This window comes from Bos indicus x Bos taurus, chromosome 14 (genome assembly GCF_003369695.1).
Source record: "Bos indicus x Bos taurus breed Angus x Brahman F1 hybrid chromosome 14, Bos_hybrid_MaternalHap_v2.0, whole genome shotgun sequence".
NCBI lineage: Eukaryota > Metazoa > Chordata > Mammalia > Artiodactyla > Bovidae > Bos > Bos indicus x Bos taurus.
In genome coordinates, this window is record NC_040089.1 from 20,127,818 (window position 1) to 20,155,168 (window position 27,351).

Genomic DNA, 27,351 nt, shown 5'->3' on the forward strand with positions numbered 1-27,351 from the left:
TCTTCCATGCTCTCAGCCTGCAGCCCCAGGTGCTCTGAGGCTTGGCCGCCTCCATCCCAGGGAAGCAAGCCATGGCTGTGGGGTGCCCCCAGGCCCCAAGGCTGTGTGCCTCTTGCCCTCACCCTCTCTTGAGAGGGGGACACCTGTGCCACCGAAGAACAGCAGGGGAGGGCAGTGCAGGGGGAGCTGACGGCAAGGCACCTGAGGCAGAGGGAGGCAGCCCGTGTGTCTGTGTGTGAGGGTGTGTGACAGTGTGTGTGTGTGAGAGTGTATATGTGTGAGAGTGAGTATACGTGTGTGAGGCTGAGAGTGTGTGAGTGTATGTGTGTGACTGTGTGTGACAGTGTGAGGGTGAGAATGTGAGTTATGTGTGAGAGTGTGAGTATGAGAGTGTGTGACTGTGTATATGACAGTGTGTATGAGACTGTGAGTGTATGTGTTGTGTGAGAGTGTGAGTTGTGTGAGTGTGTATGTGTGAGAGTGTGTGTTTGAGTTGTGTATGTGAGTGTGAGTTGTGTGAGTGTGACAGTATGTGTGACTGTGTGAGAGTGTGTCTGTGTGAGTGTGTATTATGTGTGAGCGTGTGTGTGAGCACAGATGCATCTACACACAGACACAACCAGAGCCCACAGTGGCATCAGAGACAGCGTTCTGACCACACAGCAGTGACAGCGTCAGAGGTCAGCAGCAGGTGCAGGATGTTGTCCCTGGGCCTCACCTGTCACCTGTGAGCTCCTGGGACTTGGTGGTGCTGAGGAAGGAGCCTGGGCAAGAGAGCGTGCCCCCTGTGTCTTGACTCACCATAGTATCCCCGTGTGATCATAGCATCCTTGTGTCACTGTGCCCCGTGTCACCATAGTGTCCCCGTGTCACTACAAGCTGTGCTGTTTTCCCTTGAGTCCAAGGACACGACACTCTAGCGCCTTCAGTGACCCCCCCCCAGACACTCTGTCCCTCGAGGCCCTGTGAGGGAGTCTGCCTGCTGAGGGAGCCAGGGAGCCCTGCCTCACTGCCATCGGAGCACCTTCGGTCTGGATCTTTGACACGTGGCCAGAGCACCAGGTCTTCACTGGAGGCCGTCTGGACGTCTGGACGACTGAGTCTGGGGCTGAGCCGGGTGCCCTCCAGGTACCCCTTTCCCCATCTGCCCCTTCCTGTGTCTCCACACGCTGCGGGTGGGCATCTGGGTCGCCCTCACTGGGCACGCGGTGTGAGGCCCAAAGGACCCTGGGCGCCTGGCTGAGCCCACCTTCCTGTGGGTGCCCGGCGGCGGGGCGTGCAGAGGGGCCGGACCCGAAGCAAGCCTGCTGACCCTGGGGAGGCAGGGTGGGGCTGGGCGAGGGGGTGGGGGCAGCTCAGAGGCGGGGCTGAGCGGCACCCGCCCCTTCCCCCGCCCCTAGACCGGGCCGGCACCGCCTGAGGTTCCGCGAGCTGCAGGAGCCTAGTCTCGGATCACAACCTCGGGGGCCTGAGTCCCAGAATATCCTGACTCTGACTTTCTGTGACTGCTCGCCCGGCAGCACCTGAGGGACGTGACCGCCGGCCTTCCTCCCCCGCAGCAGCAGGTCCGGGCAGGGCGCACGGTCGGAGCGGCTGCCCCGGGGCAAGGGGGGCTGTGGGTGCCAAGAATGCAGGGGTGGGGCCGCTCTGAGTGTCCGGCAAGGCCTCTGCAGAGAGGATTCCCCAGGAACCCCCTCTGCCCACACCCCCTCCCGGAGCTGCCCGTGGGCGTCACCCGAGCCGCCAGGTCCATGACCCTCCCCTGCAGCCCCCGGGCCCCGCCCCACTGCACCTCGGGACCTGCAGGCGGAGGGCGCCGCGTGGCTCTGCAGACTCGGGCGTGTCCCGACCGTACCTGCAGGGCTCCTGTCCCGGGGCCGCGGGCGCTGGCCGAGCTGCACCTGCCGTGGGCGCGCCCTCCTCGGGCCGCATACCTGGCGCTGTGCTGCAGGCCCCAGCCTGCTCACATCCTGCTGTGCCCGCGGAGGCCAGACTGCACGGCCAGGATTTCCTACCTGACGCGGGCAGGGGCGAATGCCGCTCTTAACTCTCCATCTTACCTGTTATCTTAAAAAAAAAAATTCATGATTTAAAAACCATGCCGCCAGTCAGAACATCTCTTTCTTGCTACCCCGTCATCCCATCGCCCTCCCCCGTCCTCACGGTTCTCCCCTCCCCCTACCGTGTACTCCTGCAGGTGGGCACTGCCTGGAGTTCCAGTGCCCTGGCCTGTGCTCTGCAGACTCTGCACACCGGAGCCTCTGTGCACAGACCCAGACAGGATGGTGCCCTTGGCAAGAAGGAGGTGTCCACCCTTCCTGGCCGTCAACTGACCCTGGTTTCCTGAGGTCGCTGTGCTCTTCTGCATTTACACGCCTCAAAATCAGCAGAAGATAATTATTTAGAAATTCAAAGAGGCAAGAAGCTTGTTCTCCACTTAGTCAAATGCACAGTGTCCCATTCAGGAACATGGCAGGCACACCCAAAGGTGGACTGGGCTTGTTGGAGCTCACATAAACTGGATGCAGCTCCTGTTTGCTCAGTAGCCTTCAGACGTCTGTGCTTCCACACAAACCCTGTATCCTACTGATTTCTATTTCCGCACCCACGAGCCAGTGCCACAAGCACTGGAGCCTCGAGTGGGGTTGACAGGAAGACAGACGTTAGCGGGACAGCACCAATGGCTTCGGGATTAGCAGGGTCATGACGAGTGAGATATAACGGTCGTCTGAATTAAATTTGCCCATTATGGTCCATTTTGGTTCACTGAGTACTAAAATGTTGATGTTCACTCTTGCCATCTCCTGTTTGGCCATGTCCTTGATTCATAGACCTGACGTTCCAGGTTCCTATGCAATATTGTTCTTTACAGCATTGGACTGTACTTTCACCACCAGACACATCCACAACTGGGCATTGTATCCGCTTCGGCTCAGCCTCTTCATTCCTTTTGGAGCTATTTCTCCATTCTTTTCCAGTAGCATATTGGACACCTACAACCTGGGGGGCTCATCTTTCACTGTCATATCTTTTTGCCTTTTCATATTGTTCATGGGGTTTCAGGGGACTCGAGTGTGTCTCATAAACAGAATAAAATACTGTGTGTTTCTGTGAGTTTGTGGGGAGGATGCATTAGTGGATTAACAGGGGGGAACTTCACAAAGACATACCCCAAGAGTGTCACATTTGTGAAAATCCTAGTGACACTTTCTTTGGAGCTTTATGCTGGTTTCATGAGCTCCGTTTCTCTAAATACACTAGACGACTAAAGGAGTTCTAGGGAACCCCTCACAAGACTTCGGCTCCGCCACTCAGACGACGCTCCACACTTGTCAAGGGGAGGACCCAGAGCCAGATCTTCAAGTCGAGTCCACTGTGTTCTTATTTTTTCATCAGCTACGAGATCCTGGTGAGGACCCTGCCTGCCCTAGACCCTCACGTCTACGGTGTAGCCTTATTTATCTCAGATTTTTGTCACACTTCACAGTTTACAAAATGGCATCATAAACTTATTCTCACTCATTCTCAAAGTCCCTGTGAGAGGAGGCAGAGAGTGGAGGTGTTTTCACATTTTATATGAAACACACTTTGGAGAGTGTTTATAGCCTATGGGACTTCCTAGGGGGCTCTTTGGTAAAGAATCTGCCTGCCAATGCAGGAGACGTGGGTTTGGTTCCCTGGGTCAGGAAGATCCCCGGGAGAAGGGAATGAATATCCACTCCAGTATTCTGGCCTGGAGAATTCCATGGAAAGAGGAGTCTGGTGGGCTAAAGCCCCTGGGGTTCCAAAGATTCAGACAAGACTTAGCAATTCAATAACAATGTTATGGACTGAGAATACGTGACTGTCCCACTGTGACCACAACTTCTCCGTGCAGCCCTGATGGACGGTGAGTATTCCAGTCCCCACCAGCTCACAAATCACCTTTCACTTATGTTGGACTTTCAAGTCCACGTGGCCTGTGTCAGGCAGTCAGAGCTGGACCGAGGTGGGAGGGCCTGGTGCAAATCCATGCCCCCGCCCCATGCTGGGGTCCTTGGGCTGGGTCCCTCCCTGCCTCTGTAAGGGCCACACGGTCACTTGTGTGTGTGCTGCGGGATCATGTGGCCTCTGCTTCTCCTTCTGCACACGGAAGTCTGTGTCTGGCACCGCTCTATCCTCTGTGTGAGGGTCCAGCTCGTCCTCTCTGGGAAGGACTTCCAACATGCCCCCATGACTGTTCCTCACGGCCTCCTTGTGGCAGGGCGGGGCCCAGCTGTGTCCTGAGCTCTGGGCTAATCGCTCCCACCAGGAGGCAGTGGCTCCACTCAAAACACCACTGCAGGGAAGACGTGCCCACTCCCGGCCTTCCTGGGGCCCTGCTCCAAACCTGGCTTTCTGTCCCGGCTCTGAGACCCCGAGCATTGTCCATGTTGAGACCTGGGGTGGGGACAGGAGACGGTGCACACAGGCCAAGGGCAGGACAGCTGGGACCTCACCTGGTTTCTGCAGACACCTCCAGGTGGACTGTCTCTCCCGTGGAGATGCCAGGGCCGGTGGGTCCATCCCAGGGCCAGATGGGCAGGCAGGGCAGCAGGAGGTATAGGCAGACAAGAAGATGTGGGTCTTGGGGAGGAGTGTTTTCCTGGCGGATATGGTGGGAGGCTTGGGCCTCAGGAAGCTACCCTTAGGATGATGGGACCTGGAGTGGTGTATCCCCATGGGGCTGGGATGGGGAGAGAGTCTCCTGGGCTGGCCCCACCATAGCTGCCCTTTTCTCTGCCGGAAATCTGGCGTCTAGGGGCCGATTCTGGTTCCGGGGTGTGTTCAGGGTTGGCTCCTCCTTCACTGGTGACCAGACTGGAGCCACTTCAGGAGGTCGTGTGCTCCAACCAGAGGGAGGGGTGGTCCCCCAGGAGGGGGACACACATGACTTCTGCACTTTCTGGGTATCGCCAGGTAGTTGCACAGTTAGTATATCATGACCAACACATGATCTGGGGTGCATGTCTGTTCCTTTCCCCGGTAGCTGCATGTGAACCCCGACGACTGGGAGGTCAGGGATGCTGAGAAGCGCTGCTCAGAACCTTCTCTAGAGGGGCTATTGGTACAGTTTCTGAGCCTGTGTGATGGGAATTCCCTTGAACCATCTCCACAACAGGACTCTTGCTGGGGGAGGGGAGGGGCTCCAGCAGAGGGGGACAGCAGGGGTGTCACAGGGGTGTCGCAGGGTGCAGAGCCTTCGTCTACACCGCGGACCGGGCAGGGGACTGATTTAGGCTGGGTTACCCACCTCCCCCGCCCCTGCCAGCTTAGCCCGAGGTGGGACTCATGAATGTTTTGGATGATTTTATGATGCAGGCAATTGCAGGCTTGGCTTCTCACAAGTGCAATCTTGTTCCCAAAGATATTTGCAGGTTAAGAATGCAGGACTACCAGTTTTCAGTGGTAGCTTTTAAATCCTGTGGCTGAAAAAAAAAAAGTTACTTGTTTCCCAAACAGAGTCTCTCTGTGCTGCTCAGGGGCTGTGCAGCCCTCCCAGAGGGGCCTCCCAGGGCGTGGAGGGGGGAGCGTGTTGAGGAGCCAGTGGGAGGGAGGCTCCGGGTTACAACTGTTCCCCGCAGCCCCAACCCGGCCACCCCGGGGCAGACGCAGTGCTGAGCCCCGCTGAGCCTGGAAGGAGGAGGCGGGGAGGCACCGGGGCCCAAGCGGAGCAGGAGGAGAGGCTGGTCCTCAGGGGGGACTCGTGTGCTCGGAGGACCTGCTGTGAAGTTGAGTGAACCCTCGGGGATAAAGTCATTCACAAGCTGCCACAGAGAATCTAGACATCTACAGAAAGTCACCGGAGGGAAGAACAGGGCAGAGGCGTGGGACAGAGCGTGTCCTGGGCTGTGGGGAGGCTCCAGCCGCTTCCCTTGGGTGCCCCACCCTCAAGTCCCACCACAAGTGTTTTAAAGGCTTTTTTAGTTTTAAATGAAGTCAAGTAGTAAAACAGGGTTATTCACATGGAGGTTGACCTACAGGGAAAGGTTCAGGGACAGATGTATAAAATCAGGGCTTTGCATGATCCATTAAAATCACAGTCGATTATGGCCCACATGCTGGCAAAGAAGTAAATAGTGCAGTGCAGGGCAGGGTTGGTCCTCACGCGCCCGCCCTGCTGGCCTTCCCAGGACCGTGTGGTCACACGTGCCGGAAATCTCCAGAGATGCAGGCCTGGAAGCCAGCACTCCCACTCACAAAGTCACCCCAGGTAAGGAAGTGATGAAGCTTGTGAGGAGATTTATCTCCGAGGACAGTTCATTTGGAGAATTATTCGTAACAGCAAACGTGGGGACATTCAAATTGTGAAGGGCAGGGAAAGAGCCTCCCAGGACGGCTCTGGACGAGGATTTCCTGACCTGAGGGAATGTTCCTGACACAGTGGTTCATAAAAATGCAGCTTAGAAGAGGAGGTTCAGTGGTATCCCCTAAAAATATGGACGACTGTGCGAAAACATAGGTGTCCTCACAGAGGCCTTAAGGAAGCCTAGAGAGTCTATACCAGAATATTAATGTTTTAGTTTCATCTTAAAATTTCTTAAACTTCTGAAATATTTTTCAGTGATTATTATTTGTAATTGGAAAAATACAATAAAAATTACAAGTATATTGTGTTGCATTTTTTATATGCCAACTCAAGACAGAAAAATTTTATCAAAGTCCATCTGTATGAGAATCCAAAACTTTAAGAAAACACTTGGACAGTAAAATGTCTTCTATTTCATGAAACTGGATATTCCACTTATTTATAGCACTTCATTTTTAACACTAGGTATTCTTTTGCTAAAATGCAATAAAGCATATGCAGTAACAAGAGGAATTTGATAGGCCGTGTGGCCTTTACGTGTCTGCACGTGGACCTGGGGTTCCCACTTGACGTCCCGCGGCTGCCCTGGAGTTCGCAGGAGGCAGACGTGGCTCGTCTTTCTTGAGCAGAATGAGGCCCGTCTTTCTCGAGCTGCGTCCGATGCCCTTAGCACCCACTGGAAACTGGGGCAAGGGAAGGCAAGGCCAGCTTTGGGGATACCCAGCCGGTGGGCACATGTGACGTGGCCCCGGATGAGGGGCTGCACAAGGGGTGTCCCAGGTGGGGTGATGTGGACTAACAGTGGGGTCCAGGGGGAGATCCCAAGGGCAGAACAGAGTGGGGGCTTTGCATCTGACCAGAAGGGGGATGTCCGAGCTGACTCACACCCAGACCTCACCCCAGACCCAGGAAGGAGCATGCCCCGCCCCTGCCCACCCACAGATGGGTCAGCCTCATGGTGCTGACTGTCCCTGGTGTTTGCTTGGGGCCCCTCTGGGCAGCAGGCTGAGCCCTCAGGCACTTCAGACAGTGACACAGAGCATATGAAAACAGACCCTGTGTCTCTGACTGTCACCCAGGGCACAGCAGGAAGGTGTCTCAACACTGAACACCAGAATCATCATTCTTTGGAAGCCATCTTGGTTACTGGTTGCTCCAAAGGGAATTCAGTAGGTTTAGTGATATTCAGATGGGTGCCCACCATCTTTCCATCATGAAAAAAACAACTCACGATTACATTCTCTCTCTATTCGTTTCATTCATGGAGATATTTTATGATAGTTTGTGTCAACAGATGCTCTAGGTGATAACTCCTCTCTGCAGTGATAACCCATCGGGCCAAACCCAACCACAGCTAATAAGGAAATCTGTGTCTGTGTCTTACTTGATCTTATACCAAAGGTGACGATGTACATTAGTCAACCCTGACCCTTTCCCCCTCAAACACACAATTCACCAAATTCGCCCGCACCGTCCAGGCTAAGCAGGAAGAACACGCAGTATGGGTGAGCCTCCCTTTTTACTCACTTGAGATGACATTTAGGAATTCACACCTCATTGAATTCATTTGGATCTTTGAATACTTGGGCTTCAAATTCACTCTGGCTCTGTAAAATGAAGGTGCTCAAATTAGTACAGACTAACAAAAAGCGTTCTGTGTGTCTGCCTGACGTCCGAAGAGCCTGGCAGCGATGAGGAGCATGAGGTGGGGGCCTGAGATGGGCTGTGTGCTCATTCTCAGGTGCTGACTCTGCTCCAGCCCAGTGCTGGTTCAGGGACCACCAGGAGGGCGAGACCTGGCTCCCAGGGGCCCCTGCCCACAGGCTTAGGGCCAGAACCAGGGGTTGCTTCACAGGCCAGAACCAGGGGCTCAGCTCACCGCAGCGGGGCTGCAGGAGGGCGGGCACCCTGGGGATCCCAGAGGGCTCATCATGGCACAGCCAGGCTGTGGTGGCAGCAGAGATGCTGGAGGGAGACCTGGGGGTGGGGAAGGGACAAGGTCAAATAAGACACGAGCCCAGCTGGAGATACAGATGAGACACTGGGGTGGGAGTATGGCAATATTCATGTATCACATCACTCCACCTGCCTAACACCTTTCAACAGATCCTCATGACCTTCAAGACAAAGGCCAAGCTCCGAGCTCCATGCACTGGGCCCTTCCGTGCCCTCCAGGCTCATCGTCAGTCTCACGACTCCAGATGCTCTTCTGATACTGTCCCCCTTTCCCTCTCACACAGGACACTCCCTCTGTGTGGGCCCTGCTGCCCCCCGGCATCTGGTTGACCACTGGGTCCACAGGACCCGTGAGCCTGCCTTGTCCCTCCAGCTGTCCACCCAACTCCCTGCAGCAGTCTTCCACGTCCCCTCTTGACCACACATGCCCCTCTGAGCCCCAGCACCTGGGTCCCGGGGACTCTGTAACCTGTGATCAGTGAACCCCGGCAAGTGGCCTACACTCTCTGAGCCTAGGTTTCCTCATCCATAAAATGAGGACAGTGATATTGCCAACTTCACAGGGTTGTCAGAGGACAAGTGAGGCCACACGGGGCTGCCAGCACCACTCATGGTACTGATTAGCATTACTGCAATGCTGGTATAATGATTATTATTATCATGTAATCATTTTCATGTTGGTTTTTTTCCCTGCTCTGGAGTGCAGCCCTAGAGTTTTTCATCTGGGTTTCTGGTCCACATTATGCTTCAGTAACAGTTTCTTACAGGAACAAACAAGTTAGTGAAAGAAAAAGTCACAGCGGACTACACGAGTTCAAAGACATGGACCAGCCCTATTTCTCGGCTGCCTTTCTCTTTTAGAAGCTGTCCTCTGTGGGTGAATGTGACTCATCTGATCACTTGCCAAACCAGGGAGTCCTGGGCTGCTGCTCCTATAGGATGTTTTGGTCTCTGTTCTGTGAACACATGCTGTTACCTTTGGGTCAGGGAGACATGGCCCAAATGCTTCCAGTAGAAGGGTCTCCTCCCTCACGGCCTGTTCATAGTCCGCGAAAGACAGCTTCCCATCGTGATCATGGTCCTGGGGGCAACCGCCAAGCGGCAGTTAACATGGAAACACTGATCACAGACACACACTATCTTCTCGTGGTCCATGGTTCAAAGAAAGATGTTAGAAAAGTAAAAGACTAAGTGCTGAAATGGAAAAGATCCTTTAATACTACAGTGAAAGAGAACAAGCTGGCGCTTTCTTTCACCAGGCATAAGACTGATTCTTGTTTAGTTGCTAAGTTGCGTCAGACTCTTTGTGACCCCATGGACTATAACTCGCCAGGCTCCTGTGTCCATGGGATTTCCCAGGCAAGAATACTGGAGTGGGTTGCCATTTCCTTCTCCAGGGGATCTTCTTGATTCAGGGATTGAACCTGGATCTCCTGCATTGGCAGGTGGATTCTTTACCACTGAACCATCAGAGAAGCCCAGGAAAAGAGTTTCCGTAATTTGAATTCTTATTTCTAGCCCATCTCTGGCCTGTGAATTTCAGTGCACGCTAAATCACTCAGTTGTGTTTGACTCTTTGCAGCCCTATGGACTATAGCCCTCCAGGCTACTCTGTCCATGGGATTCTGCAGGCAAGAATACTGGAATGGGTTGCCATTCTCTTCTCCAGTGGGTCTTCCCCACCCAGGGACTGAACCCATGTCTCTTATGTGTCCTGCACTGGCAGGCAGGTTCTTTACCACTAGTGCCACCTGGGAAGTGAATTTCAGTAGAAAAGTCTGAATGATCCATCTCACCATTTTCTTCAGTGTGATCTCCACCAAGTCCTTGATGCCTTCATCAGGGTCTTCCTCAGACGGCTGCTTCAGGAGGCTGTTCTTCAGCATGTGGAACATCTCCTCCTTGGAGATGAAGCTGTCCCCGTTTAAGTCAAACACTTCAAAGCAATCTTAAAAAAACAACCAATACAAAAGTGCTGCCATTAGCAAAGTAGAGTTTGCTCTGATGGTTTTCAAGGCCCAGGCCTCTAGGGTGATGCTCTTATCAAGGCCCAGGACTCAAAGCAATCAATTCCCATAATAGATGCTCAACATCCACTTACTGAATATACTCAACAGTCCTAGAAAGGTTTCTTACACTTACCTACAAAAAGCAGGCCAAGGAACAACAAGTTGACAATTTCATCTTGGAAACCTTGGAAAACTGATTGAAATGTGCCTCTTAAACAGAGCTCACTGGGGGTGAATTAGGAATTAACTAAGAATCAGAAACTTGAATCAATGTTTTTGACTTTTACGATTATAATTCAAGTAACAAAGTATGTAAAATACTCAATCCTTTCATACCTAAAGGCATGCATATATGGTTATCATGTGTGCTACATGCCTGTGTGGTCTTGCTTGGCATGATTCCTCCTTAGAGTGTCCTGATTTGTCTGTTTATTACTTTTTTCCACTCTTATTATTGACTTGAATTTGCTCCCTACATGAGGTCAATGGGAGTTCAAATGAAGCAAACAGACACCCACCACTCTAATTCACATTCTCTGCACCTGCTTATCATAAAGTACAAACCAGTAGGATGAGTGAAATCTTACATTTCATTTTTTCTTCCAAAGTTCCTCGAAGAAACACTGATAGTCCATAAACCCACTCTGTTACACTTATGCAACCATCGTTGTCTTTATCAAACCCTCGGAAAACTAAAAAAAGAGAGAGACATACAACATGACGCTCGTGCTGGGCTTGCATTCTCAGCGAAGGCCTGTGCCACACGGCTCACTCTTAATGTTTAAGCAAAACTTCAGGACCATGTGGCCCCATGTTCTTATTTGACAAAACAGGAAACTGAGACATCATAGCACTGGAAAACTCTTTCACCTAAGCTTGTACATTCTCCCTTTATACTTTGTGAGAACAAGCACACTGAATATCTAAAGACATGAATCAACAATTAACACATAAACAGGTTGGTATATTAGATGTCGGTATGTTAACATGAAATATATAATTTTGTATTTTTGTTACTCAATGAAAGTAATGCTACTACGTGACAGGCTATATCTTAATTTTTACTGAAATACTCTCAATGGTATAAGGAAATTTGAATGTCCTTTTAAAACTATATTTTTAATATTATTCTATTTACTAAGTAGAAATAGAAATGTTTGGGGTTTTCTGATATAAGGTAAAGGAAACCTAGTTATTCAGGCTGACTTTGTCCTCTTCTTAAATACACAAAAAGAGTGGTCGCTATCTTCTTCCCTACAAATATGAAAATTAAATTTGTATGTTCAAGTGGAATTGGGATCACAGAACATGAAGCGTTCTTCCCAGAGTTTGCCTGAACTCCAAACCGTTTTCTTCAGTTATGGCTGGATCTGGCCCGTCAGGATGCTGGCATCTGCTCACCCCTGTCCATGATCATGTCATCCGTCATCCCAAACGTCATATGCAGGATGTTCCGAAAGGCGTTGCGGTCCAGCCCGATGATCACGCCCTGCCGCTCCGTCACTTCTCCCACCAGGTTATAGAAGAGGTTGATAAGGCATTTCACTTCAAATTTACTAACTGGGAAAGAATACAATTAAGACATAACAAAAGGCATTTTAACCTTTAAAGTCCAGCTTCAACTCTGCATGAATGAGTCTGCAAACAAACTACACTGGAGCCGTCCACAGCCAGCTGTCGACAGGAGACGACCCTGCTTTGAGACTCATGACCCCCATGCTAACAGAGGACCCCATCACCCCAGAGTCTCGCCACAGTAGAAACAACAGCCATCCCTCCCACAGACTGAGGCTCTCATATTTAGGAAAAAAAAAAAAAAGGATAATATCAGCCAGGTCATCTGAAAGGCAACTGTGGGGTCTGATTATAACCTGAGCAAGGCAGCAGAGGTGAGCATGGTGATGTGAAGAATGGTAATTTTCCCCAGCATTAAAAAAAATAACTTTATTTATTTATTTTTGGCTGTGCTGGATCTTCACTGCCACGCCCAGGCTTTCTCTAGTTGTGGCAAGCAGGGACTACTCTCTGTGGCAGTGCATGGGCTTCTCATTGCCGCGGCTTCTCCTTTTGCAGAGAATAGGCTCTAGGGCACAAGGGCTTGGGTAGTTGTAGCTCCCGGCTCTAGAGCACAGGCTCAATAGTTGTGGCGCCCAGGCTAAGTTGCTCCATGGCTGTGGGATCCTCCCAGACCAGGGATCAAACCTGTGTCCCCTGCATTGGCAGGCAGATTCTTAACCACTGGACCACCAGGGAAGCCCTCTGCAGCATTTTGATTACAGGCATTCATGAGATTTACAGTTTAGCGTTCCCCTGGAGATAGATACCGATCTCCCCCAAACTAGGCACCAACTTCATCTCACATTAGCTTTTGTGGAGCCATGAGTCAGATTTTGGAAATCAGAATCACCTATTTTCCAATAAAGAAGGATTTAAGCATATTCTAGCACACAGGAAGTGTGGGTTGTGGGTGATGTGAAAATGAACAGGCAACCATGCAGCAGCACCTTGGAGGAAGAACACTTTTGTCTAAAGCGTGTGCACACACGCGTCTGCTTTCAGTACACATGAGTGTGGAGAGGGTGGCGCAGTAAACACAGAGCTGATTGTGTCCTGATCACCGTCTGAGGTGCCTAGCTGGAAGGATTAGTGTCTGGCATTAAGAACATAAAAAGGAGTTTAAATATGAACTACAGGTGGAAGGTGGGGAAGATTCTATTTCAAAACAAGGCAAAATTGTGGTTGAGCATTTTTAAAAACAAAGAAGATGTGTCCATGTACAAGGAAACGGCACAGAGAAGCGGGTAAATCCCATCTCGTCTTTCAGGCCAGGACAGGTTTGAGGCTGATTTCTGGTTTGGGGCACCACAATTTAAGAGGAACATTGAAAACTTCAGAAAATAAATGATTTAGTAAATAGATTGATAAATAGGAGACAATGATACAGTGGTTGTACTTTTTAAAAGAGCTGTTAGTTGCCACAGAAAATGGTATGAATAGTATGTCACTTCCTCAAAAAATTTAAACATTGAAATACTACACAATCCAGTGATTTCACTTCTGGGTATTTTCCCCAAAGGATTGAAAGCATGGACTCTGATACCTGTGCACCAGTGTTCATAGCAGGAGTATTCACAAAAGGTGGACGTAACCCAGGTGTCCATGGAAGGATGAGTAGATGGGTGTCCATCCATACAATGGACTGTGATTCAGCTTCAAAAAGGAGGGAAATGGTGAATCACGCTACCATATCATGACTCTTGAGTACAACATGCTAGAGGGTCGGACACGACTGAGCGACTTCACTTTCACTTTTCACTTTCCTGCATTGGAGAAGGAAATGGCAACCCACTCCAGTGTTCTTGCCTGGAGAATCCCAGGAACGGGGGAGCCTGGTGGGCTGCCGTCTGTGGGGTCGAGCAGAGTCGGACACAACTGAAGTGACTTAGCAGTAGCAGAGTGAAATAAGCCAACAAAGATGACAAATATTTTATGATTGTACTTATATGATGTACCCAGAGTAGTCAAATTCACAGAGACAAAAAAGTAGGTGGTGGGTGCCAGGGGCTAGGGGAGGAGGAAGGGACCAGAGGTTCAGTTTGGGAAGATGAGAAAGTTCTGGAGATGATAGGGGGCATGGCTGCCCAACAATGTGAATGTACTTAATGCCACTGAACTGTGCACTTCAAATAATTAAAGTGATACATTTTGTGTATTTGTGTAATACATTGTGTGTATTTAACCACAATAAAAACTCTAAAAATAAAAAGAGATGTTAATGGTTGGGAAAGAGAGACTTGCATGAAAGATGATGTGATCTGTTCATGTATATGAAATGCTAGCTGAGGGGGTGTTGATTAGCCATTTTCCCATCTCAGCTGAATAAAAATGAAAGAATATTAGCTTATTACCCAAAGTATCAAAGCTGAGTAATTTTTCCACAGGAAAAATTCTCTTGCTGAAATGTTTCTTAAATTCAAGAATACAATACTAAATGAAATTAGGGACACCAGAGAAGGGATTTATCTTTTCAGATTGCTGTAAGTCTGCTCTGCACATCAGATCTGCCAGGTGGTGGATTAACTAGACCACCACTTAAGATACTTTCTTCTCTGATTCTGCAAAATCTACTCACTTCATCCTGCTGGGAACATCACCTGGCAACTAAAAGGAAATCTGACTTTAGAAGAAAGGTCTTCTGTGTAAAGATTCAAAATTATTACAATGTCTATGATTAGTCACTGTTTCCACAGAATTTAATCATCAAGGTTCTTAAGATTTACTTTAAAAATTTTATGTGAAGGACAAAAATCAAAACTGTTGACTGGTTTTCTTGTCCCATTTTCACTTATCTTTTAATATATTCACAGAATGTCTGCAATACATTTGTAAACACACTGGAAAAGGAACTAAATAAAATTCAGAGTTTGTTGTGTATAGTAGTTATTGCATTGTTTATTCAATATGTTACTAGATGTTTTAAGAAAATCTGGTCTTTTCCAACAAATGAAAATATTTTAAGAAAAACAACAGGACAAAACTCTCAGATTATAGTAATCATAATAATAGATTATAGGACAACTTTTATTTTTGGAGTTTAAGATGCTTATACATACCATAACTTTTATTTGCAGCACTATCCTGACAGACTTTCTTACCTCTCATTGTATAAGATACTAACTCTGATTAGAAGGCACTAGATTCCATAATCTTTAGAACTACATCAAAACATGTTTGCTCTTCTTTCTTTGCACTATGGGAATAGTCTTGGGATTATGGTTTCTTCTACTTTTTAAGAGATGAGTAGTTTTGTGATAAGCACATAACTTATAAGCTGGATCATCAAATATTTATACCATATCCATAGCTTCCTTGCCCAAGCACAGTTCTGTTTTTGAGTCTGAATATAATTATAAAGTTACCTGTGAAACTCTAGGACCACTTTTCAGAATATGTGTGAGATGGGAGCAGGGAGGTTATTGACATTAACATCTTTAAAAGGTGTTCATCTTGCCACCTGCCAAGTCTCCTTCACTTTGCAGGAAAATGGGGCCCCAGAGATGGGAACAGATACTCTATCGTGTGATTAACTTTTTTGAGCTCCTTTGTTTCCAGGCACATTTCCTTGCCCTGAGATACAGGTTTCTGTACCACTTTAACCCACCTTTCCTAAGGATGTTCAACCACTGATAACCACTTTCCCATAAGGTTTGCTTAGTAATTTCCAGAACTTGGACCTTGCCAGTTGATTTGCTCTAAGAAGAGCTTTTTGTTGTGCTACTTCTCTTGATTCCAGTGGTTTTTAGTGCTTGTTTTCCACCTAAATCTGAGGCTAGGGCAACATATGTCTTCAGGGTAATTAAATTGCATTTCTTATAAGGTAAGGGGAAGTTAAGAGAAAGTTTGAAAAGCAAGTACGTGCATGCATGGGTGTAGAATTTGGTGCCTGGACACCTGGAAATGCTCCTTAAGATCCTGGGCTCTGTGGGTGTCCACCCAAAATAGCTGATGCTAGTGTTCCCTTCCAGACTTCTCTTTAGGGTCAGGCGCGGAGGGGCTCTGCAGACCGGACTCTAGCACCCGCAAGATAGGGCCTGGCCTGGGAGTCTCTGCCCGCCCAGCCCTTGATTCTTACTTACAATGCTTGCAATTTTTAGTTAAGGAGTCCGTCAGCTTCTGCAGCTTCTTGCGGTTCATGCTGGGAGCTCAGGAAACCGGGAAGCGGCCGGTGTCTAGCGGCGGCTGCCAGGACGGTTGCGAGCCCTGGGTCTTTGGCTGCAGGCAGGTCTCCCCTGTGTGTGTACGCGGTCCTAACACGCGGCGTGGCCGGGGCAACGGCTAGGCGGCCGCCGATTGGCTGCTGGGCAGGAGAGGGCGCGGTCCTAACAGGCGGCGGGGTCATGGCAACCCTCGGGCGGCCGCTGATTGGTTGCTGGGTCTGCTCTCTCTCACTGGGCAGCAGGCCAGGCGCCCTCCGACCGCTTTCCGACTGTGACATCGGCGAGTGACCATCCAGGTGTGTCTGGCTCGGATTCACAACCCCTTTGCTGTGCTGCACCGTGAGTCAAGGTCTGAATTTTGTTGTGCGCGCCGTGCAGGGATGTCTTGGGTGGTGAGCGTGACGCCAGGTCCTCAGGGAGGTCTGGGAACCTGGGGCATGCAGGAATGAGCAGGTGTGGATCCGGAAGACAGCTGTGCAGGAAGGGAGGGTGAGGGGCTTGCTCTCAGGTTGCCAGTCCTTTTGCTCTGATGCCAGGAGGGAGTCTGCAGCAAGATATCTTCAAGGTTTTGATGCTGTTACTGAGAGCAAGAGGGACTTGTAATAATTATTTATTTTTCCCTTCCCCTTTCATTCTTGAGGTGGGGGTGGAGGCTGTCAGTCGAATATGGGGAAAACCCCTAGCAATTTTTTAAGCTGGATAAAGAGTCAACCTTTTAAATAAAGACACGCTGACAAAGGACAGTGGCTCTGGGGTACAACCTGACCTTGCTTTTCTGGAAGAATATCCCAACAAAATGAATCTTTTACTTATTTGAAAGACAAGTTCTTTGACTGCAAACAAAGGCTAGTTCTTACATCTTTACTCTGAGAGAAGTTTTTGCTTTTAACACAGATGAGACACCCTGTTTGAATTAAGACAGTAACATGGGTTAGCTCAGCCAGGAGGAAAAAGTCCTACAATATTCTCCAACATGTCACTTGTTTCACTTCAGAAGCAGTAATTCTTTTTAATACAAATTATTTTATAGTGTGTGTACTATCATTGTAAAATGGAAAGCAGAAAAATTCTACTGACCATGAGTAACAATTCCAAATCAGGTCTCTGATTCTGTTTCCTTATTTCATTTGTTATGGAATGGAAGACTGGGATGTTATTTGAATCCAGAGTCAAGGATTCATGCTTGAGGAAGGCAGGCACTGTGTTATCCTGAAGCAGATTCCTTGAGAACAGTAACTAATATGAAGTGATAGTGATTGTGAGTTTGCCAGTTAATGGCTAACTGGTATTCTTATGCGTAGTCTTGTCGGGCAGGTGTGGCATTTCTAATAGGAGTGTAGGGAACAAATGGGGATGGATGTATTCGGATACATTCACTGTGAGACCTTAGGGACTTGTCAGATATCAGAGCTATGGCAAATATTTAGTCCATAGAGATTGTTGGGGTGCTCATCATAGAGACAAGCAGCTGAAAGAATGGTTGTTTGTGGTTAATAGGGGAAGCCGCTGGCCCCTCTCGTGTCTACCAGGTGTGCTGAACAGACACCCGGCTGGCACATCTGTGTGTCCACGCATCTCTGCAGACTTCATGTGCCGGAAGCTTCCTAAGCACCTTTGGGGAGCAGATCAGTTCTTCCTTCATAGGCTTCAGGCCTGAGTCCCGCCATCCATGTTCCCTCAAAGTGGAAAAGCCACTGGAAGGCAGTATGACAGAAGCCTGATTAGGAGTCAGAGCTGTCCCACCAGCTGAAATCCCGAACCTGCCAAGAAACCATGGTGAGGCGTCCTGCTCCCACCCTCGCTCCCGGGTCTTTCTTCTGTGTTATTTCCCTAGCCAAAACTTTACAAGCGCATCATAGCATCGCCCTAGTATCTCAGAGAGTGGGTTGTGGAACTGGCCTCACATCCATACAGTCTTGCAAACCTTTCTCAGGGAAAGCAGGTATTTATCAGGGGTGTGTTTTGTCCACATGTTGGCCAGCTTCAGAGCATTCTCTACATTCTTGTACCTTTTTGAACTTAATATTTTTATACCTTAGAACAAGCTGTGGGCCTGATGGAGTCTGCTGACTGTATTTTGAGACTGGTTGTAATTTCTGTTCTTAGGTTTAGTTGCTTGTGTGGAAGAGATGCAGGACTGCGTCCCAAGGGCTTTTTCCGAGTGAAGAAATTAAGCCTGAACAATTACCTCATATCAAATCAATCAGTAATAGAATAATCAAAAACTGGGCTCACTCTGTGCTGTGTAAGAAATAGCCATAGAACTGTCCAGAGTTCGAGCAGCTTTGGGATGGGTACTTTTGTGGATACAACGGTGTATTAAAGTGATTATGAGTGTTTCCTTTAATTTTGTTTGCAAAACAGCCTCCTCTTAGACTCACAATTAATTGAAGTTTTGCTATGATAAAGAGCTTGGATGTCAAACTGATGACAGTATTTCAGTTAATGTGGACCTTTTATAATGGAGGCATTTGGAAACTGTGGGAGATGACATCACAGAATTGATTTCCAGGTACATTACAAATCTACTATGAAATTACTTTAATGAAAGGAAAATATAGAGGTTACTTATCTACATGATTTATATCCAGCTACACCAGTTTTAGGTTGTAGGAGAGTACTGAGAAGTTCTGGGGGGACTGTAGCCAACCTTTCAGACAGGCGACCATCTCTCACCACTTTCTCTCCCCTCTTCTGCTCCCCACAGCCCCTCCAACAGCACGGAGCTGTCTCCCCACTCCAGGACTCCCGCCTGTCCTTCCCTCAGTCCCCTAGGACAGCTCTTCAGAGACGTGAGTAAATCGTTATCTGCCTGGAGACCATTCTGTCCCAGCGCTTCCCACAGTGAGTGATGGCTCTCTGATATGTCTCCCCGCTGGACTGTGAATCACATGATCCTGCTTTCCCCCCATATTTGTGTCTGTTTTATCTCTGAATCCCTGTGTCTGTCCGCTGTCACCCTTCTGCAGTTCGCAGCACAGCCCATGCTCCGTGGTCCACACTTAGGGAGAGGTAGCTGGGAGTTCCTGAGCAGGTGGAGCCTGGAGCCCTTCCTCTGCAGCGCCTGTCCTGGAGAGCCCTGTGAATGCAAAGAAGGGACATTAAAGGGCTGGAGAGTGAGGAAGACATTTTCCTGAAATACATACTCAACACTCACTGCTATTAACACATTTCTGGTAATTTTTTGGAACCTTAAGCAAGTGAGTGGTGGGGAAGCCAAATGCCCGAGGTTTACTGAGGGTGGCATCAGTTCAGTTCAGTCGCTCAGTCGTGTCCGACTCTTTGTGACCCCATGGACTGGAGCATTCCAGTCCTCCCTGTCCATCATCAACTCCCGGAGCTTGCTCAAACTCATGTCCATCGAGTCGGTGATAGCATCCAACCATCTCATCCTCTGTCGTCCCCTTCTCCTGCTTTCAATCTTTCCCAGCATCAGGGTCTTTGCCAGTGAGTCAGTTCTTCGCATCAGGTGACCAAAGTATTGGAATTTCAGCTTCAGAATCAGTCCTTCCAATAAATCAGTTCAGTTCAGTCGCTCAGTCCTGTCCAATTCTTTGCGACCCCATGAATCACAGCACGCCAGGCCTCCCTGTCCATCACCAACTCCCAGAGTTCACTCAGACTCACGTCCATCGAGTCAGTGATGCCATCCAGCCATCTCATCCTCTGTCATCCCCTTTTCCTCCTGCCCCCAATCCCTCCCAGCATCAGGGTCTTTTCCAATGAGTCAACTTTCTGCATGAGGTGGCCAAAGTATTGGAGTTTCAGCCTCAGCATCAGTCCTTCCAATGAACACCCAGGACTGATATCCTTTAGAATGGACTGGTTGGATCTCCTTGCAGTCCAAGGGACTCTCAAGAGTCTTCTCCAACACCACAGTTCAAAAGCATCAATTCTTTGGTGCTCAGCTTTCTTCATAGTCCAACTCTCATATCCATACATGACCACTGGAAAAACCATAGCCTTGGCTAGACAGACCTTTGTTGGCAAAGTAATATCTCTGCTTTTGAATATGCTATCTAGGTTGGTCATAACTTTCCTTCCAAGGAGTAAGCATCTTTTAATTTCATGGCTGCAATTATCATCTGCAGTGATTTTGGATAATATTTAGGACTAACTTCCTTTGGGATTGACTAGTTTGAGCTCCTTTCAGTCCAAGGGACTCTCAAGAGTCTTCTTCAACACCACAGTTCAAAAGCATCAATTCTTCAGCACTCAGCTTTCTTTACAGTCCAACTCTCACATCCACACTCGTGCCTTAAAATTGTGCCATACACATCCACCTTGTGCCATGAGGGTGGCATGCCTTAAAATCAGCTTGTTAGTTGCCCCCCGCCCTGCAAAATCCTGCTAAGATTGTGATTACATCAGATCTATATAGCAATTTTGCAGAGTACATCATGAGAAATGCTGGGCTAGAAGAAGCACAAGCTGGAATCAAGATTGCTGGGAGAAATATCAATAACCTCAGATATGCAGATGACACCACCCTTATGGCAGAAAGTGAAGAGGAACTAAAAAGCCTTTTGATGCAACTGAAAGAGGAGAGTGAAAAAGTTGGCTTAAAGCTCAACATTCAGAAAACTAAGATCATGGCATCTGTTCCCATCACTTCATGGGAAATAGATGTGGAAACAGTGTCAGACTTTATTTTTGGGGGCTCCAAAATCACTGCAGATGGTGATTGCAGCCATGAAATTAAAAGACGCTTACTCCTTGGAAGGAAAGTTACGACCAACCTGGATAGCATATTAAAAAGGAGAGACATTACTTTGCCAACAAAGGTCCGTCTAGTCAAGGCTGAGGTTTTTCCAGTGGTCATGTATGGATGTGAGAGTTGGACTGTGAAGAAAGCTGAGCGCCGAAGAATTGAATCTTCTGAACTGTGGTGTTGGAGAAGACTCTTGAGAGTCCCTTGGACTGCAAGGAGATCCAACCAGTACATTCTAAAGATCAGCCCTGGGGTTTCTTTGGAAGGAATGATGCTAAAGCTGAAACTCCAGTACTTTGGCCACCTCATGTGAAGAGTTGACTCATTGGAAAAGACTCTGATGCTGGGAGGGATTGAGGGCAGGAGGAGAAGGGGACAACAGAGGATGAGATGGCTGGATGGCATCACCGATTCGATGGATGTGAGTTTGAGTGAACTCGGGGAGTTGGTGATGGACAGGGAGGCCTGGCGTGCTGCAATTCATGGGGTGGCAAAGAGTCGGACACAACTGAGCAACTGAACTGAACTGAATTGATGTCTTAACAGTATCGGTTTTTCTGGTCCAGGGACATGGTTCAGTTCAGTTCAGTCGCTCAGTTGTGTCTGACTCTTTGTGACCCCATGAATCGCAGCACGCCAGGCCTCCCTGTCTATCACCAACTCCTGGAGCTTACCCAAACTCATGTCCATCAAGTCGGTGATGCCATCCAGCCATCTTATCTTCTGTCGTCCCCTTCTCCTCCTGCCCCCAGTCCCTCACAGACATGGTAGGTCTTTCTATTTAGGTCTTCATTAGTTTCTCTTAGCATTGTTCTGAGGTGTTATGTGTACACATCTGAGCACCTATTGTTACATGTATTCGTAAGTATTTTTGATGCTAATATAAATGCAATATTTAATATTGCAGTTGTTCTTTGATAGTACGTAAAATATACCTGATAATTATATACAGACCTTGTATGCTGTAACCATGCTGGACTCATATATTCTTCTACTAGATTTTTTTGTAGATTATTTAAGTTTTTCTGCATTGATGATCATGCTGTCTATAAATAGGGGCATTTTTACTTCTTGTTTTCCAGTCTGTATGCCTTTTAAAATCAACACTGGGCACATGCCTCCAGCACAGGGGGCAGCAGGCATGCCTGCTCCCGCCCTTCCGGTGTGCTGTGAAGGGCAGTGGTGAGAGTGACCCCTGCTCTGCCTCTCTTGTTGGAGGAAAGGTGCCATTGTCTCACATCACATGTGCTCTTTGCTGTAGGTTTCTCACAGATGGCCTACGTCAGGGTAGGAAGTTATCTATTCCAAATTTCCTGAGTGTGTTTGTCATCTGTGGGTTGTTGAGCTTGTACTGCTCATCCACCCCTCCCTCGCCGGCAGGGTCAAAAGCACATGTTGGATGAGCCGCACATGACAAAAAATGCCAGCAAATCCAGAATGCCCGTCTTTGAGGAAACTAAGTGATCGTGCTCATCCTGGATGCTCACAGCATTTGTCTTCTCCAAAGTGCTCTGAACAGTGAGCATCACTGATGCACAGAAGGTCCACCTTCATCCCCCACCCTCCTCCTTGTGAGTTACTATCAAATAGTACTCTTGCCTGGAAAATCCCATGGATGGAGGAGCCTGGTGGGCTGCAGTCCATGGGGTCGCTGAGCGTTGGACACGACTGAGCGACTTCACTTTGACTTTTCACTTTCATGCATTGGAGAAGGAAATGGCAACCCACTCGTGTTCTTGCCTGGAGAATCCCAGGGACGGGGGAGCCTGGTGGGCTGCTGTCTATGGGGTCACACAGAGTCGGACATGACTGAAGTGACTTAGCAGCAGCAGCAGCAGCACTGTAAGTCACCGCTTTATAAAATTGACTACATTACAGACTTTGTTCTCCTTGAATTAACTTCGTCACTGAAGTACTTTGACCACAAATGACCCACTTAATGGCCTGCTGTTGTCTCCAGAGCATTACTCAGGGAGATTTGTTTTGTTTTTTCACTGTGGTCAAAGTTTCACAGCTTCGCATTTTATCTTTAATGTGATATTCTTTTTAATTACTACTTCCTTTTATGTGAGAACATACTTCTCTGCCATTTTTGTTACTGAGAGACTCACAGCATTTTGTTCTTGAAATACAGTTAATCAAACGTGTAAGCTTAGATGTGTTGAGATGCATTGTGATGGTTCGGAGCACACCCTTAGTGTCCCTCCTGCTTCTGTGGGGGGACCACCCTTCTCAGGGCTTTGCATCAAGATGGGACCACATCGCCAGGCCTTGGTCAGAGGGACGTGGGCAGAAGTGGGAGGGGCTGCCCAGCCTGGCCACAGCGCATCCCTCCTGACCCTGGAGGCAGAGGACGTGTGCTGCCCTGGATGGGTGGGGGGGAACATGTGTTGGGAGCCTGGGGGTTTGAGGTTGATCTTTGGAGGACAGACACCTTCTGTGGACACTGAGTAAGAAGGTCTTCCATGCTCTTCCACCCTGAAACTTGAGGTCTTGTGTTACAGATCACCTACCCTGAACAACGGAGAAGGCAATGGCACCCCACTCTAGTACTCTTGCCTGGAAAAATCCCATGGATGGAGGAGCCTGATAGGCTGCAGTCCATGGGGTCGCGAAGAGTTGGACATGACTGAGCGACTTCCCTTTCACTTTTCCCTTTCATGCATTGGAGAAGAAAATGGCAACCCACTCCAGTGTTCTTGCCTGGAGAATCCCAGGGACGGGGGAGCCTGGTGGGCTGTCGTCTATGGAGTCGCACAGAGTCGGACATGACTGAAGCGACTTAGCAGCAGCAGCAGCAACCCTGAACAATACATACTGTCCAGCAAAATGGTGCAGCCGATCCCTGATAGGAAGGGGATATGCTCCATACATAATTGTTCATGTGCATCTTCCAGTTGTGCATGCTGAAGAATGAATGGCTTATAATCTTGATATGTTGTCTCCAGGAAGAGCAAGAGTTTCCCCAACTGTTTGGCTATTTTTTTTTTCTCTTCCTATGAAGCGAGAGAGCCCAAGCAAGATTTATAAATATTTCTCAAGTTAAAAAAAAGTTTGTAAAGTACTACGTTGAGTATACCCAGCCTTAAATACCTTAAAAATTGTAAAGCTTTTTACAATTTACTCTCCCTGTTCTACATGCTTATTTTTAATTGTCTTACTGCCCGTGCTGTCATTAGTTCGTGTTTTCAACTGCAGTGCTCTCTTAGTCGCAGCTTCCTCTTCAGTGATTCATTTGTAATCTCATAGATCAGAGAATACATTCGTTGGTGGCCATCTTTCTGCAGATCTGACGAGATCATCCTGCCATCCTTCTCTCAATGGCAGAGCCCCGTGGGCAGGGGCTGAAGCGGCGCTGTGCTCTTCTCATGGGCTTATGCCTTTCCTGTTACCATTACCCTCAAATCAGTGTTTCTGTGAAGAAATGACTTTAACCTACTTGTCCCTTTTTTTCACAGTTAGTTCAGTCAAAACCAGATAATTTAATCCATGTTAAGGGCAATGCCCGTGATGTTCTGAAAGCAGATAAATGCATACAACAGATAAATGAATGAAGGGGTCCTGTGTATTCCCCTGCTTCTCTGAACACTGGTCTTGGGACACACATGTGACTGTTCTACAAAAAGGAGAGCACATGGTTTTAAGAGCCTGCCTTGGAACACACGTCATCACCTAAACAACAACAAAAGCTCATTCTAATATAACAACTCGGGGTGGGGAAGTTGGTCGTCCGGGTGATGTGGGAGAGCCGTTGCTGTTTTCCTTTGTTCCTCTGGGCACTCTGAGGGTGTCACACCTGAGCATGCAGCCTCACCACCTCCTTCAAACAGAAAACAGAGGTGGTCCTGAGGGAACCTTCTGAATTGTCACCTCTTCCCCACGGCTGCCAGGGCGTCCGCCTACCCTTCCTTCCTGTGTTAGCCGGAGGAAGTGTTTTCTCCCCAGGGAAGAAGGATACTCTCCATAACGTTTCCGAAAAGCACATCACATTCCCTTCACTTTTTTTTTTTTAGCTTAAATCCACGTGTCCCTTGCAGTGACATCCTTGGAGCTTTGAAAGCAGGCTTTCTGTTTTTTTTCCTCCCCTATTGTTTCTGAGCATCTGCCTACCTTGAACCCGTATTGTGTTCCGTGAGGTGATGTCATGTCCTGTGCTGAGGAGAGACCCAGTTAAACAATGAAGAGTCCCGCCAGTGCTTCAGTTATGATGACATCACTCGACATGTCCGTGTCGGGTTCGAGTTTGTAGATAATTAGCTTCCTACAATTTTCCTGCTGTTCATCATCATGTTTTAGGACTCGGTGGATTTCAGCCTCAAGATCAGCAGAACCTTCACTTTCTCTTTTACATCCCACCCTGGGTTTTATACCGAGTAGAAACAGCACAGTTTGCTCACATTTGGAAGGTCAGAGTCAATGGATTCTTTCCTTTAATAAGATATTGATTTTACACATTTGAATGTATTTCCTTCAAGGAGAGCTTAGAAAGAATCAGATACCTCCTTCTTTTTGGTTCATCCCTGGTGAAATCATTTCCTGATGGAGGTCAGGTTCTAAACCTGGCAGATCTACACATCTCTTACTGAAGCTCAAGTGACTGTTCAGGACTCATTGTACACAAGGGGTTCAGGGACCCTGCCCACTGTTGCTTCTACTTATTTTTCCCCCGAGTCTCCAACCAGGGGAATTCCTGTCAATGAAACTTCATGACTCTAGTGCTTCTTTGGAGTCCCCTGAAGCACGTCCATTCAGTTCAGACCTGGGAACCTATGAAGCAAAGTGTGACTAACCCTGATCTTAGAGGATGCGGTTAACAAGATGACCGCTCTTGATGACTTGGGAGAGACAGCCTAGATCATCGGCTAAGCAGCCTTGTTTTATAATCTCCATGGGCTGATGCGTTGGTTTTCTGCAGAAGGCAACGCCTCATTTGAGAAGCTGACTTTGTGGCTGGGAGTGTGGCTTCTGCTGGGTTAGGGATGGGGTGGGACCAGCAGGAACTCAGGAGACGAGAGGAGATAGAAATCTCAGTCAAAAGAGAGGGAGCCAGGTTAAGTCTCCTTGGGGTTGATGGAAGGATGGTTGGTATGGAGTTCTCAGGGGTTGGCTGCATTCACTGGGGATCCTGCCATTTCTCATTAAGTCTGAGAACTTAGGTATGGCTTCTCCTCAGTGCTCTGCGAACCTTGCATTTATACAAAAATCGAGCCTGGTTGCAGAGCTTTGATTCGGTTCCAACGTGTTTCTTCTTATTCTGGAAACCAAGTTCTTAAATGTCTCTGCTTCAAAGTCTTGTTTGAACCATGGATGTTTCTCATTGTGTGTGTGTGTGTCCACATAACCTGGGAATTGATGTAATTAATTGATGGGAAATATAAATAAGTCAGTCCCTATTTATATTTAAAAATGGTTCATTTCCCTGATTCTGGGTCATGAGCAAAGCTCTGGGAGGTGGAGAAATACCATGCCAGAAGGGGACATGGAGATGCCCTTGGTGACACCTGGAGTGTGGTCCAGGGCCCGACTCTGCAGAAGGTCTGGTGTGAGCTGAGTCCTGCTCTAGTAGGAGGACTGTGAGTTCCATATAGACATATATACTTTGAAGCATTTTCAAGTGATTCAACGCTTGCTGAAAAGATCCTCTTTGATGAGGATGTCAGGGGGCATCTCGTGAAGGGGCATCCTCTCTGCCAGCTGTGGCTCCCCCACTGTCTCACTCTTATGGGGGACCTGGCTTCCCTCCCATGTGGGCGGTGTGCTGAGCCTGGCTGGTCCCCGACCCCTGCTGTCCTGATTGCTGGGCCACCTTTGGGACCCAATGAGCTGCTTGGATGGGGCCCTGATCCTTTCTCCCCGAGGCCGCAGCCTTCAGAGCTTTCTGGTCTGTGTGAGGGTGTCAGATAGAAGTGTTTACATTTGCAGCAGTGTTGGAAAGAAGGGGGCTGTGAAACAGTCCAAATGTTGTCTCTACAATGGTCACAAAATGCCTACATGTAGTTTTCTCCTTGGCTCACTCAGAGAAGCACAGGTTCCTGAGTGCCTGAGCTGGGCTCACTTGACCTCTCTGTCGTTATTTCATTTCATCCTAGGCAATGGCCTCGGGGCATTTCCTGATCTTCTCAGGGAAGAAGCCCATGACCAGGAGGATGAACCAACCAGCCAATCAGAGGCCAGGCTGGACCTGAACCAGGACTGCTCGCATCCGTTACATTCTCCCCTGCTCTCTCCGGCTGGACGCAAGATCGGAGGCTTGGACCCCTCTGCTGACCTCAGCTGGCCCTGTGTGGTGTGGACTGACTCCTTCATGGCTCAGCTGAGCCCAGGGGACATCCCATAAAGCTCTGCATGCACACACTCTTCTCTCCTTTGTACTGTTAGTTTGGACATCAGTTTTTTTTTTTTAATACATTTATTTTTAATTGAAGGATAATTGCTTTACAATGTTGCTTTCATTTCTGTAATACGTCAACATGAATTAGCCATAGGTGTACATATTTCCCCTCCCTTTTGAACCACCTCCTACCCTTTCCCACTCCTCTAGGTGGTTACAGAGCCCCAGCTTGCGTTCCCTGGGTCATGCGGCAAATTTCCATTGTTTATCTGTTTTACATACGGTGGTACACATGCATC

General features: G+C 48.4%; 1 protein-coding gene and 1 long non-coding RNA gene across 4 annotated transcripts; one reads left to right on the forward strand and one right to left on the reverse strand.

The window, feature by feature from the left end:
* Positions 1-1,803: 1,803 nt before the first annotated feature.
* Positions 1,804-16,119, reverse strand: EFCAB1 (EF-hand calcium binding domain 1). Of its 3 annotated transcripts, XR_003514427.1 has the most exons (8): positions 15,930-16,119; positions 11,695-11,853; positions 10,881-10,985; positions 10,081-10,232; positions 9,261-9,365; positions 7,856-7,935; positions 4,479-5,447; positions 1,804-2,067 (listed from the first exon to the last, which is right to left on the reverse strand). XR_003514427.1 is itself a non-coding variant. In XM_027560950.1 (7 exons), the coding sequence occupies exons 1-6, from the start codon at positions 15,985-15,987 to the stop codon at positions 7,876-7,878; spliced, it is 639 nt and encodes a 212-aa protein (XP_027416751.1). In that variant the 5' UTR covers positions 15,988-16,119; the 3' UTR covers positions 6,612-7,011; positions 7,856-7,875. The 3 variants fall into 3 exon arrangements, 2 of the variants coding, with proteins under 2 accessions (XP_027416751.1, XP_027416753.1); XM_027560950.1 differs by lacking the exons at positions 1,804-2,067; positions 4,479-5,447 and adding an exon at positions 6,612-7,011; XM_027560952.1 differs by lacking the exons at positions 1,804-2,067; positions 4,479-5,447 and having other exon boundaries at positions 7,562-7,935.
* A 69-nt stretch (positions 16,120-16,188) lies between these two features.
* On the forward strand, positions 16,189-27,148 carry LOC113904157. The gene is made up of 3 exons (XR_003514428.1): positions 16,189-16,359; positions 18,718-18,802; positions 26,811-27,148. It is a non-coding gene; the product is annotated as an uncharacterized LOC113904157 (long non-coding RNA).
* The last annotated feature ends 203 nt before the right edge of the window (positions 27,149-27,351 follow it).

Excerpts from the sequence above, each read along its gene's own strand:
- EFCAB1 (XM_027560950.1), bottom strand. The coding sequence starts at position 15,987 with ATGAACCGCAAGAAGCTGCAGAAGCTGACGGACTCCTTAACTAAAAAT. Across the intron at positions 11,854-15,929 it reads AACTAAAAATTGCAAGCATT|TTAGTAAATTTGAAGTGAAA; the intron begins GTAAGTAAGAAT and ends ATTCTTTCCCAG. Across the intron at positions 10,986-11,694 it reads TGACATGATCATGGACAGGG|TTTTCCGAGGGTTTGATAAA; the intron begins GTGAGCAGATGC and ends CTCTTTTTTTAG.